The 13,826-nt window shown below is 53.3% G+C and overlaps 3 protein-coding genes across 3 annotated transcripts; 2 read left to right on the top strand and 1 right to left on the bottom strand.

Moving 5' to 3' along the window:
- The first annotated feature begins 882 nt into the window (after nucleotides 1-882).
- LOC128980424 (feather keratin Cos1-1/Cos1-3/Cos2-1) lies at nucleotides 883-1,182 on the top strand. The gene has a single exon (XM_054398897.1). It carries the CDS (start codon nucleotides 883-885, stop codon nucleotides 1,180-1,182), a length of 300 nt encoding a protein of 99 aa, XP_054254872.1.
- Nucleotides 1,183-7,243: 6,061 nt separating this feature from the next.
- Nucleotides 7,244-7,540, bottom strand: LOC128980430 (feather keratin Cos1-2-like). Its single transcript, XM_054398905.1, has one exon. It carries the CDS (start codon nucleotides 7,538-7,540, stop codon nucleotides 7,244-7,246), a length of 297 nt encoding a protein of 98 aa, XP_054254880.1.
- A 3,557-nt stretch (nucleotides 7,541-11,097) lies between these two features.
- On the top strand, nucleotides 11,098-11,394 carry LOC128980429 (feather keratin Cos1-2-like). The gene has a single exon (XM_054398904.1). The coding sequence runs from the start codon at nucleotides 11,098-11,100 to the stop codon at nucleotides 11,392-11,394; it is 297 nt and encodes a 98-aa protein (XP_054254879.1).
- Nucleotides 11,395-13,826: the final 2,432 nt, after the last annotated feature.

Raw genomic sequence — 13,826 nt, 5'->3', positions numbered from 1 at the left:
GCCTTGGAAGAGAACAATCAGAAAGGGCTGGAAGGGAGAGAGGAAAAAGGACATGGCATATCCTCACATCTGTGAGCCCTTGGGTGTCTGATCAAGGATTGCATTGCTGGGAGGAGGTTGGTATTTCCTGACAATGGGGCTAAGAACAACCCCTCAGGACTCCCCAGACCTGTGGCCCCAGCCTGTAAAGGATCCCTCCAGCAGCTGGTGTGAGTGTTCTGCCTGCAATGGTATGCTCCTGCCCCAGAAATGTTAGGAACCCTTATTCCAGCATTCCAACATCCATGAGGGAATGACCATGGCACAAACAAGGAAATGAAAAGGCACCAGGAAATGGAAGCAGAGCCTGTATCATTAGCTGGGGAGTCTCACATTTCAGAAGAGCCTGTCAGAAAATTATTAACGCTGCTAGGGCCACCTCTGGGCCTGGGGCAGTGCAGGACCAGTATAAAAGCCTGTGCAGGTCCTGGGGCTCTCACCCACTTCGCTCTCCTTCTACTTGGGAACTAGGTGAGTTCAAAATCCCTTCTTCTCCTAGTCCTACAGGATGAAGCCATGTCACAGTGGCCATGTCAGATAATACTGGCTCTGTCCTGTGCTGGGGCTTGGGACTGTCAATCTCTGGAGGGGAAGCAAGGAAAAGATCTAGCATGCAGAGAGACTGGTGCTGGGTTAAGGGGCATCTTGGCTAGGAAAGAGCTTTCCTGGCACTGTTTCTCTGTGCTTGGTGCTCAGAAGAACAGGCAACGAGGTGTGTGGACCTCCCTGCAGCTCCCTAGAGAGCACATACCTCAGCTCCTTCATGGTGGCAGAGAGGCTGCTCCTCACACACCCCTGTGTTTCTCCTGTGTTCTCTCCCAGGTTCACCCCCAGCCCCAAGCCATGTCCTGCTGCAAGCCCTGTGAGCCCTGCTGCCAGCCCTGTGGGCCAACCCCACTGGCCAACAGCTGCAACGAGCCCTGCTGCAGGCAGTGCCAGAGCTCCACTGTGGTCATTGAGCCCTCCCCTGTGGTGGTGACCCTGCCAGGCCCCATCCTCAGCTCCTTCCCTCAGAACACTGTTGTGGGCTCCTCCACCTCTGCTGCTGTTGGCAGCATCCTCAGCTGTAATGGAGTCCCCATCAACTCCGGGGGCTTTGACCTCTCCTGCATCACCAATCGCTACTGCTGCAGACCCTGCTAAATCCACTGGCGACAATCAAGGCAGAAGGACCCCCAGGAAGCTAGAAGATGTTGATCTGAGGAAAGAACATTGGGTCTGAGCATCCATGGCTCCACCTGCAGAGGAAGGCAGCAAGAGTCATGCCTGCACTCTGAGAACATGACCCACGTGTACTTACCTGCTTCTCACTCCTTTTTCTCTCTCTTTTCTCTGTTGCTTTCTTCTCCCCACAGCTATGGTTTTTCTGAAATCAGCCCAGAAGGAATTTGCTGCCTCCCTCCCTTTGTGGTGTAGGCAGCTGGGCACCTTTTCCAAACTCCACCCTGGCTTCAGGGCTTGGCTTTTGGAGGAACTGATGCTTCCTGCAGTGGAACCTCCACTGCTTCACCTCATTTCTCTCTTTTAAATCATTAAAATTCTACTGCGATGCAACCTGTGTGGTCTTTCCCTCTCAGGACGTTCTCACAAGCTACCCAGGGACAGGCATTGTTCTGGTCAAATCAAGATGACATCAGAGCACACTTCACCATTCTGAGAGGAAGGAGGGGTTGGGGCACACTGCACTGGGAAGCTTTGTGTAGTGTGCCATGGACCTGAGGAAAATGTTGGCAGCTATTCAAGTGACAGCGGCCGCCAGGGATGGCCTTGCTGCGTCTCTGCCCAGAAATGCCTCCTCAGGCACGGATTACATACTGCAGGTCAGAAGTCTGTCATCTGCTGATCGCTGGTGGGGTGCTGAGGGCTTGCAGAAGGTCATGGAGTAGGTCAGCAGCTACACAACTGCTCTTGCTGAAGGACAGCAGGAATGGGATTGGGTGAATAGCATCAAGAACAGCCCCTAAGCAGGGTTAATGAGGATGCATTGGAGAATGCGGGACCCAAGCATGACGTGAAGGGTGGAGAATGTACTGGTTTGGAGTGGGTCAGAGAGAGATTTCTTCATAGTAGCTGATCTGGGCTGTGTTTGGAGGTTATGCTGGAAGTGGTGTTGCTAGCACAGGGGTGTTTTAGTTGTTGCTGAGCAGAGCTTGCACAGCTTCAAGGACTTCTCTGCTCCTCACACTGCCCCATCAGTGAGCAGGCTGGAGGTGCACAAGAGACTGGGAGGGGACACAGCAGAGACAGCTGACCCTGGCTGACCAAAGGGGTGTTCCAGACCACAGGATGTGATGATCAGCAATAAAAGCCAGGGGAAGAAGAAAGAAGGGAGGGACGTTGGGAGTGATGGGGTTTGTCACAGATTCACAGATTGCACTGGGTTGGAAAGGACCCTCAAAGGTCATCTTGTCCAAACCCCCCTGCAGTCAGCAGGGACATCTTCAACTAGATCAGGCTGCCCAGGGCCACATCAAGTCTGATCTTGAATGTCTGCAGAGACAGGGACTTGTCTTCCCAAGTAGCTGTCGTGTGATGGAGTCCAGCTTCCCTGGAGATGCTGAACACCTCCCTGCCAATGGGGAAGTGGTGAATGAATTTTTTGCTTTGCTTTGTTAGTGTGTGCAGCTTTTGCTCTACCTGTTAAACAGTCTCTACCTCAACCCATCACTTTTCTCTCTCATGCTTCTGATTTTCTCCTCTATCCCACCAGCAGGGAAGGAGTGAGTGATTGGCTGCATGGTTACACCACAATAGGCTGCCAGAAGAAGGCTGCATCCTAACCTTAGTCTGAGGCACAGCAAGATCTCCTGTAGAGGGAGAATGTGGATCATTCCTCAGTCCTGATGCTGTCCTACAAAACTGAGAGGAATCAAAACTGCTGCATGGTTGGACTCAATGATCTTTTCCAACCAAAACAATTCTATGATTCTACTTTTCACTTAAATGCCCTTCTGTGGTCAGCTCCCACGGAGCTGGGGCAAACCTATGCCGATGGTCTCAGGCTTAAGCAGACACACAGAAAATCTCCTTCTTGGTTTCAGGGCTCCAGTTCCCACAGAAGCAGCATGCCTTAGGTTCTTCAGACATGACCCATCTGGGCAGATTCTTTGATCTTTTGGGGGAGACTCCTCAATTCTCCTCTATTCTGCATGGGAGAAGGGATCTCTAACTGGAAATCTCTGGATGAATATGGAAATAACATGACCAGGGGAGAGCTGAGGGCCACTTCCTTGGAGCTCAGCCTTCCACAGACACTTTCTGCCATTGCAGCAGTGCTGTTACCGAGTTGCAGCCTCCACAGACTGCGTTTGGTGAATCGCAAACTGAGCCCAGCCGTTGCCGCAGCTCACCAGCGGCAAGGGAACCACAGCAGCCCCATGTGTACCGCTCACTCCAGACTGCTACAGCCCCGCAAGCCGGCACATCGCCTCGGCCAGCGGCTGCCATTCTGGCCGTGCCCCGTGAGCCGCAGAGGGAGTCATTCCCCTCCCTTCCCCCTCGCTGAGGAGCTGTCTCACCGTGCCCTGCAAACCCTCGGCGGCAGCGTTTTCTCCCGAGCAGGAAGCACTTTCTCCAGCAACATGCCCCACGAGCCAAGCTGCAAAAGTGTCTGAAAAGTTTTCCCCAGAAGGCACCAGGAACTTTTACTCTGGCAAGGACAGCGGTCGTTCGGCACAGTGCTCCACGTGGTCATCACCATTTCATTTTCTTTCTTACAGTACATCTGTGTCATTCATTTCTGGATTATAAACTCAGCACCCTTCCAGAAAGTACTACATTTGTGAGTAAAGCAAAGATTTTCTTCTGAAAGTTTCTGTAAAGGGTGGTGCCAGCCTCCTTGCTCTGCACACCAGCCAGCCACGGGGCGGTTCTCCCTTTCCAAACTAAGTGCTGAGAAGCCGTGGATGGGTCAAGGACTTCAGGACTAGAAGGAGCTTGGCCTTTCCCACAGGTGTGCCAATGCACTTCAGACACACCTTATGACAGCAGTGACTCTGCTCCTGCCACGGAAATTCTGGGAATTCTTATTCCGTCCCTCAAAGTAAATATCCATGGGGGAACGTACATGGCATGAACACAGGAATCAAAAGAGATGGCTGCAGAAGTCTGGGCCACGAGCCATATGGTCAGCTGCCATCATTTGCAACTCTTATGAGCCTCAAGGAGTTCAGTACTTTCTCAAATGATTCCTCCAGGCCTGGAGCAGTCCAGGACCAGGTCAACACTTAACTCTCTCATCTACTTCATTCCCCTTTCCCTCCTTTGTGAAACAGGTGAGGTGGAAGCTCTGTTCTCTTCCCTCAGGATATCTTGCCTGATCAGACATCTCAGCTCAGTCCTGTGTGGGCTGGGGCTGCCTGTAATGGCAGTTGGAAGCAGGCAAAAGGTCCAGTGTGAAGAGAGGTTGAGGATTTCATAATGTGGGTTCTGATCTCTGGCCTATACAGAAGCCCTCTTGGGCCTGGCTACTCTCTTAAGGGCCAATGGGACCGAAAGAAAAGGAATTATGTCCTGGAATCGTGGAGTAATAGAATTGTTTCAGTTGGAAAAGATCTCTATGATCATCAAGTCCAACCATAACACAACACCAAAATGGCCATTAAGCCATGCCCCCAAGTGCCATGCCCACAAGTTTGAACACCTTCAGGGATGGGGACTCCACAACCACCCTGGGCATCCTGTTCCAATGCCTGACCACTCTTGCAGGGAAGAATTTTTTCCTAATATCCAACCTAAACCTTACCTGGTGCAAATTGAAGCAGAAGAGACCAGCCCCCACCTGACTCCAGCCTCCTTTCAGGGAATGGTAGAGAGCAAGGAGGTCTCCCCTCAGCCTCCTCTTCTCCTGACTAATCAATCCCAGTTCCCTCAGCCACTCCTCATAAGACTCCTCATATGCTTCCCTGCATAGCCTCTCCTTCCTCACACATCAGGTACCTTGGATCTCTCATTCTGGGCTGACAGGCAGCTTCTCATCCAACTCCACGCTCTAGCTTCCTCTACTCTGTCTCCCATTGTGGCAGTTTTAGGCTGTGCCTAGGAAAATTTTCCACAGATTGTGTAGAAAAGGAGTAGAATGTAAATAAATCAGCGTTGGATGCAAAAGGAAAAATAATGATAAGGTCTAAATGATCCCATTGGGCTGATAGCTAACACAAAGTCAGTTGTACAAACTACCTCTTGCTCTTTTTGGCTTCTTCCCACAAGCAGATCCCAGTTGGTGCTTTTGCTTGGCTGTTGCTGACCTTGGTTGCGTTATTCTTGTGGCTAAGTACTGACAAGCTACTCTCTGCTCTTCTCCCTCTCTCTCTCTTACATTGTATAGGGTGGGAAAGGGAGCAGGGAGGGGGAAGCTGTTGGTAACCCACTGATTTTGTCCACGGGGGTTCTTGTGTTGTTTATAAATGGCAAATCATAGACTCAACCAGGTTGGAAGAGACCTCCAAGATCATCCAGTCCAACCTGTCACCCAGCCCTATCCAATCAACCAGTCCATGGCACTAAGTGCCTCATCCAGGCTTCTCTTGAACATCTCCAGGGATGGCAACTGCACCACCTCCCTGGGCAGCACATCCCAATGGCAAATCTCTCTCTCTGTGAAGAACTTCCTCCTAACATCCCTTCAGGGAGTTGTAGACAGCAATGAGGTCACCCCTGAGCCTCCACTTCACCAGGCTAAACACCCCCAGCTCCCTCAGCCTCTCCTCACAGGGCTGTGCTCCAGGCCCCTCCCCAGCTTCGTTGCCCTTCTCTGCACACCTTCCAGTACCTCTCTTGAATTGAGGAGCCCAGAACTGGACACAAGACTCAAGTTGTGGCCTGACCAGAGCGGAGTACAGGGGAAGAATAACCTCCCTCGTCCTGCTGGCTACACTATTGCTGATCCAGGCCAGGATGCCATTGGCTCTCTTGGCCACCTGGGCACACTGCTGGCTCATGTTCAGCCTACTATCAACCAGCACCCCCAGGTCCCTCTCTGCCTGGTTGCTCTCCAGCCACTCTGTCCCCAGCCTGTAGCTCTGCTTGGGGTCGTTGTGGCCAAAGTGCAGAACCCTGCACTTAACCTTGTTAAATCTCATCCCACTGGCCTCTGCCTACCCATCCAGCCTGTCAAGGTCCTTCTGCAGGGCCCTCCTACCTTGCAACAGAGGACACCTGCTCCTAACTTGGTGTCATCTGCAAACTTACTGATGACGGACTCAATCCCCTCGTCCAGATCATCAGTAAAGATATTGAACAGGATGGGGCCCAGCACTGATCCCTGGGGGACACCACTAGTGCCTGGCTGCCAGCTGGCAGTGGCACCATTCACCACCGCTCTCTGGGCCTGGCCCTCCAGACAGTTCTTGACTCATTTCAGAGTGAACACATGTAAATAATGTATATTTTGTACATATTCGTTGCATTTCTGGAGTGTAGTGTTGCTTGTAAATAGAGCTTCACTTGCTTCCATCTAAGCAGCTCTGGCAAATTTATTTTGGCGGTAATTTCAACCCACCACACCAATGTACAACTCTGGCCCAGAAACATGTTCTGCTATGACCATGGCCTGTTGGTCACTGCCGTGCTGACCCTGCAGTCAAACCCCTCTGGCCAGCACTTGCAAAGAGCCCTGTGTCAGGCAGTGACATCTCCCTCAGTAAACCACTACCAGCCCACAACCCTCCTTTGTGCCTGCAAGATTCCCCTGAGAAATTCCTTTCTCCATGACCATTTGGGATAGTGAGTGGAGACAGAAGGAGCACACAAAGGCCCAGACTGGGATGCAGCAGAACTTTAATGAGTTGAAAGAGGGAAAAGAAGTACTCAGAATAATAGAGGGAAATGAGGTTCTCAGGTGGGGACCGTGGTGCAGGCAGCACCAGGAGTAGCTGAGAGACTTGGTCACCTGACCTCGAACAAGTTCCTACCCAACATTTGCTTCCCAAAACCTGAAAAAGAGCAGGAAGCTCCTTGGATGGGGCTGAGCAGGTGTGGCCAGCCCAGGGGAGCAGAAGACAAGAGGGAGAAGAGAGGGAGAAGCAGGTAAGTTAGACATGAGCCATGTTTTCAGAGAGCCCAGGTGAGCCTCTCACTGCTTCCTTTGCAGGTGGAGCCACAGATGCTGAGTCCCTCTGAAAGCGATGCCCAGGATCTCCATCTTCAGTCCATTACCACCTGCTGGGTTGCAGGGAGCCCTCCTTTGGGGCTGCCTGTGGCAGCTCTAGCAGGGGAGGCAGTTCCTGCCACAGTAGCCTCTGCCCAGGCAGGAGAGGTCAAAGCCCCCGGAGCTGATGGGCACTCCTTGAGAGCTGAGGATGCTGCCAACGGCAGCAGAGGTGGAGGAGCCCACGGCGGTGTTCTGTGGGAAGGAGCTGAGGATGGGGCCGGGCAGGGTCACCACCACGGCAGAGGGCTGGATGGCAACGATGGAGTCCTGGCACCTGACACAGCAGGGCTCATTGCAGCTGTTGGCCAGTGGGGTTGGGCCACAGGGCTGGCATGGGCTGCAGCAGGACATGTCTTGGGGCTGGAGCTGAACCTGGAGGAGAGGACAGGGAGGAGCATGGAGGTGAGTGAGGAGCAGCCTGTGCACCCCCCAGCAGACAGCCAAGGCACATGCTCTCTGGGGAGCTGCAGGCTGTGCAGGGAGACCAAATTGCCTCTGTGCCTGTCCTGCTGCGCATGGAGCAAAGAGAGCCAGGCCCAGGACAGCTCTCTCCTAGTCAGGAGGCCTCTCAGCCCAGCCCCAGCCCCTCTCCACACCAACCCTTCTCCACACTTCCCCTCCCACGACAGGCAGCCCCAAGCCCCACTCTAGGGCAGAGCTTCCAACTCACTTGCTTGTGAAGGAGCAGGCAGGGAGTGAAGCGGATGGGAGAGTGAAGAGCTGGGATGGCTTTTATAGTGCTCCTGCACTGCCCCAGGCCCTCAGCAAGCCTCTGTGCAGGTCATCATCTTGGGAGAAGCTCACCTGAAATGCAAAACATCCCAGCTAATGACACAGGCTGTGCTTTGGTTTCCTGGATTGCTGCCTTTTCATTTGCTCCTTTGGCCACAACCTCCTTCTTGAAGGCTTCTTTCCAGTGCTTGGGTGGAAGGTCCAAGGATTCCTGTGCCAGGTCTGCATCGCTGCCAACAGAAGACAAGTGCCAAGTGCTGGAGGGGCCATGTGCAGGCTGCAGCCACTGCCCTGGGGCACTCCTCTGGGCTTGTTTGCAGGAAGGGCCCCGCCGCTTCCAGCCCTGCCATCCTCCCCTGGATGCCAAAGGGCTCCTGAGTGGGACATTTGTTCATGTCCCTTTTCTCCCACCCTCTCTTCTATCATCCTTGGCCATTTCCTCTGCAGGTGGTTGTTCAGTGCTGCTGCTTTGGCACTCTTCCTCCTAATGCTGCTGTGGGGAGGCCTTGATGTCCTGTTGGACCTCCTTGCTTTTTGGGCTCTCTCAAGTTCTCTCCACCAACACCATCATTGTGTCTGGGGCCTTGTTCTGCCCCGGGGTGCCCAAGTTACTGATGGACTTATTACTTGTGGAGAAGCTTCTTTGTTGCATTATGCCAGCCCCCAGGGTTCCCAGAGTCACGTCAGAAGTTCTGTGATACTGCGGTACCAGGCCTGAGGGCTGGGGCCACTCTAACCTGGTTGGTACTTATGGCACTCACCATTCCCAACCACTGCCCCAGTGACATTGACTGGTTCTTCTGGGAGGTGTTGCCCATTGTCCTGAGAGAAGAAGCCCCAAAATATGCCCTAACCCAGACAATGGGCTAAGCACCTGTGAATATGCAAACTTGAACGTTTCCTGGGGTCTAGATGGTCCAGATAAATGTGCAGCATGTGTGACCTACCTTGTAACACAGCTGTGAACTGTGTGTGCCCCTGCCCATGTTTGGATATGCCCCATCCTGTAGGTTCAGCTATCAGGTTTCTCTGTTACCAAAGGGCATTCATTGTCTTGGGACAGTTTTTAAACCAGCCAAGAAGGTAGGCAGTGTGCCTCATTCTCACCCAGAAAGCAACAAGAGCCAAATGCTGCCAGAATTGCAGCTGAAGAGCTTGTCCTAACAGGCCAACCACAGCTGGGCCTTGCTCCTCGACCAAGGCAACCAACACTCCGAGAGCCCTGTGCCAGAGGCAGAAAGGGGAAAAATCCCAAGAGAACTGAATCCCAGAAGAGCTGCCCTGCTACAGCCTGTGAACTGGGCACAAGAGGAGAGAGGCCTCTTAGCCCTCTCTGAGCTAAGAGCTACTTGGATTATAGTTACAGCATCTGGGAAGATACCAGAAAAAGGAGCAAGCTGTGAGTCCCTGGATAATCTGCTACGAGTTCCCCTTCTGGGACACTGCAGATCGTGGCACCTTTATTGCCAATTTGAGTCCTGTATTGGAAATTCACAGATCTGTGCTTACATCGTTTCACTGTCTTCATATGTGGAAGGTATCACTCACAACTGAATAACAGAACTGTAAATATACTTTGTAAATAAGTTTCAGAGGTGTTTGAAGATACCACTGCCAGAAATATTAACTATAAAAAAATATAAATGTATCTTTTATTACATCCATGCAGGGCTGTGCTCAGAGCTGCTGCACTTGTGTGCTGCTCCCTGTCTCCAACAGTACCACCCTTTCCCTGGCCTTTTGGGACTCATGTAGGATGCCTCAGTTCTCAAACTGCAGCAGACACAAGAAGAGAAACACAATGTCTGAAGGACTGGGAACATTCAATGGAGCCAATTTGTGATCAGACTCCTACCCATTACTAAGCATTGATCATAGCTGATGAGAGCTGTGAGGACACTTGATAACTTCCCTGCAGGACGGGACATGAATTTCTTCCTTTTCCATGCCCCTCCCGTTACCCTGGAAAGGAACTTGTCACTATTGGACATTCCCGGTGCCTCCAGCATCCTCAGTCATCTTGGCTAAAAAAACCGATGTGAAGCTTCCTACCTCTTCCCTCATATTCTCCTTCTACAAGCTGTGGATCAGTGAGCTCTGTGTAGCCAGGACGAGAATGGTTGAAAATGAACAACAGAAAATCAGAATCACTGAGGAAAATCCCCTTTTCAAGGCAGGACTGAAGCATGTTGTGGTGGGACAAGGACCCAGACACACTGATGGTGATTACAGGGGGCAAGAAGAAAGACTTCAAAGAGCAGAGGACACTGAAAAGGCCTCCCCACAGCAGCATTAGAGGGAAGATTGGCGAAATGTGCAGAGCAGATCATCGGCCAAGAGACAATGGCAAAGAACCACCAGAGAGAGCTCAGTGGGTGGGAAAACAGCATGCAAGATATGATTCTATTCAGAAGCCCTCTGGCATCAGGGTGAGGATGGCAGGGCTGGAAGCAGCAGGGCCCTTCATGCCAGTGCAGCTGCAAACAAGCCCACTTTAGCCATAGGCAAATTGCTCCAGCTGGCACATGACCCCTCCAGCACTTGGCACTCGTCTTCTGTTGGCAGCGATGCAGACCTGGCACAGGAATCCTTGGACCTTCCACCCAAGCACTGGAAAGAAGCCTTCAAGAAGGAGGTTGTGGCCAAAGGAGCAAATGAAAAGGCAGCAATCCAGGAAACCAAAGCACAGCCTGTGTCATTAGCTGGGATGTTTTGCATTTCAGGTGAGCTTCTCCCAAGATGATGACCTGCACAGAGGCTTGCTGAGGGCCTGGGGCAGTGCAGGAGCACTATAAAAGCCATCCCAGCTCTTCACTCTCCCATCCGCTTCACTCCCTGCCTGCTCCTTCACAAGCAAGTGAGTTGGAAGCTCTGCCCTAGAGTGGGGCTTGGGGCTGCCTGTCGTGGGAGGGGAAGTGTGGAGAAGGGTTGGTGTGGAGAGGGGCTGGGGCTGGGCTGAGAGGCCTCCTGACTAGGAGAGAGCTGTCCTGGGCCTGGCTCTCTTTGCTCCATGCGCAGCAGGACAGGCACAGAGGCAATTTGGTCTCCCTGCACAGCCTGCAGCTCCCCAGAGAGCATGTGCCTTGGCTGTCTGCTGGGGGGTGCACAGGCTGCTCCTCACTCACCTCCATGCTCCTCCCTGTCCTCTCCTCCAGGTTCAGCTCCAGCCCCAAGACATGTCCTGCTGCAGCCCATGCCAGCCCTGTGGCCCAACCCCACTGGCCAACAGCTGCAATGAGCCCTGCTGTGTCAGGTGCCAGGACTCCATCGTTGCCATCCAGCCCTCTGCCGTGGTGGTGACCCTGCCCGGCCCCATCCTCAGCTCCTTCCCACAGAACACCGCCGTGGGCTCCTCCACCTCCGCTGCCGTTGGCAGCATCCTCAGCTCTCAAGGAGTGCCCATCAGCTCCGGGGGCTTTGACCTCTCCTGCCTGGGCAGAGGCTACTGTGGCAGGAACTGCCTCCCCTGCTAGAGCTGCCACAGGCAGCCCCAAAGGAGGGCTCCCTGCAACCCAGCAGGTGGTAATGGACTGAAGATGGAGATCCTGGGCATCGCTTTCAGAGGGACTCAGCCTCTGTGGCTCCACCTGCAAAGGAAGCAGTGAGAGGCTCACCTGGGCTCTCTGAAAACATGGCTCATGTCTAACTTACCTGCTTCTCCCTCTCTTCTCCCTTTTGTCTTCTGCTCTCCTGAGCTGGCAGCACCTGCTTACTATCATCTGAGTAAAGACCTGCTGATGCTGTCTTGTCACAGGGAGGCAAGTAGATGCTCGGTGCTAGCCTCCCTCTGTCCAAGGGACCAGGACTCCCTAGTGCTACCTAGTCTACTCCTAGTGCTGCCTGCACCATGGCCCTCCTTCTGAGGACCTCCTTTCCCTCTTTCAACTCATTAAAGTTCTGATGCATCCCAGTCTGGACTCCCTGTGCTCCTTTTTGTCTCTATACTTTCCCTAGATGCCAGAGCCCAACCAGTGTTTGCAGGAGGAGCCCATCTCCCTTGCCCCAGGGAAACAGTGGATAATGTTTCGCTCTTGGTGCTACTTTTGCACCCAGCTGCACCTCTGACCTCTCCCTGGCAAGTGGCTCTTGCTTTTGGAGGCCCCTCTCCATCTGGCACAAGTGGTAGTGGTGGTGGAAGATGTTGCATGCTCCTCAAACCCTGGCTCCTCCCTGTCATCTCTCAATTCTGCACCTCTGGTCACAAGACGTCTCCAGCTAGAAACTCTCTCCCTCAACCCATAAAGAGACCTGGGCTATACCTCACCCATCTCCCTTTCTGTCTCCTATAAGCTGTTCCTGCCTTCACTTGGCCTACTTGAAGATCCTATGGGGATCTTGTGTCTCTCCAGTCGAGCTACCAACATTTCCTCCAGCAGAGCTGGAAGCGGTGGAGTTTCTCAGTGCAGATTGGGTCTGTTTCCTGCCACTCCCTTTTGTCTCTCTGGACATCCCTGTAGAGACAGCATATGGGAGGATTTCTTTGTCTGCAAGGGAAATGTCTCCATTGCTCACAACAGGTCTCTCAAGCTCTACACAAACCACCAGTGGCCTCTGCTCCCCGGGCATGATAGCTTCTAGTTTGGCCAGAGGCTCAGTACTCCTCTCTTCACCCTCCAGCATTTACAATCCCACCCATTCCTCTGCTCATCCCCTGCCTGACACCCCTGTGTCACCAGCCTCTGCCAGTCCCATCAAGGCTGATTGGAAACCTCAGCCAAAAGGCTGGAAGAAACCCACTGAGGGCTGCCTGGGGCCCCACACCTCTGCCCCAGGAGTCTTTCTGCTCACATATCCTGTTTAAAATGCTTGTTCTGCCAGACTGAGGGACTCAGGCAGCCACCTCTCCTGGGCCCCAGACTACCCAGAGCCAGAAGCAGGATTGCCAGCACTGGCAGCCTCACACTGCTGAGCCCAGCCACAGCTCAATCTTTCCAAATCCTCCTGGTCACCAGGGCCCTGAACGTCCTTGCAGGCTCTGATAACTGCTTATCAGCTGCTGCCTCTTGCAGACCTGCTCTGCCCAGGGGAGCTGCGATGCTCTGATGGGCAGGGAGGAACCTGCTGACAGCTCCCAGCCCTGCACTTGCACTGCTCAGGCAGAAGAAGATAAAGGAGGCCTCGGCCAGGGACATAACCCTCCCAGCCATCCCCAGCAGGGCAAAAGCCTCCTTGGGGAACCTCCCTTGCCACGCAGCTCCCACAGAAACAGGGCAGTGTCTTAGAGCACACATTCATGCCCTGCAGTGCTACTTTTCTCCTGTGTGCTGACACCAGTCTCATCCTCCTCTCTTGCTCTCCATCTGGCACTTCTCAGGATGTGCAGCTCTACTGCCTTTTCCCCAGTGCTTTCTGACCACACCTGTGAGGAGCAGACTCATTTCCATCACTTACCAAATGTTGCAGGGTGCTCCAAACCCTCCTTCCCCCACCTCCATCTGCAGAGGTTTGGATGGGGGAAGACAAAGGTGCTAAATTGCCTTCCCCTCCTCCTGGGGCTTGAGCGGGGAAAGGTAAAAAGCTTTTCTTCCTGCCGGGGGCTGCAGTCCCTCCTGTGTGTTCCCACGAGTATTCACCTGTGCTGAGATCTGCAATTGTGATTGGCTGGGTTCTTTGTGCCCAGAATACGTTGGCACTGGACACCTCGTCTGGTGAAATCTTAAATAGAGTGACCAGAAAGTGGTCTCAGACTCGCTCTGGACTCGGTCTCCTGGGATTCGTGCTAGGACTCACTACATTTGCAGCGACATTACCCTGCAGCATCCGGACCTGCTGTCTCCCTGGACCTGCCTACCCTGGGGTCCTGCTCCCTGCCCGTGCTGGAGCAACCCTCTGCTGTTGGCTGAAAACACGCCAGCAGTGCGGCTGCTCTTGTGCTGCTCTGACAGCGCTGATCCATGAGATTTGC

Source organism: Indicator indicator, unplaced genomic scaffold (assembly GCF_027791375.1).
Source record: "Indicator indicator isolate 239-I01 unplaced genomic scaffold, UM_Iind_1.1 iindUn_scaffold_172, whole genome shotgun sequence".
Taxonomy (NCBI): Eukaryota; Metazoa; Chordata; class Aves; order Piciformes; family Indicatoridae; genus Indicator; species Indicator indicator.
The sequence above is the reverse complement of the archived record's forward strand: the minus strand, read 5'-3'. Positions and strand labels throughout refer to the sequence as shown.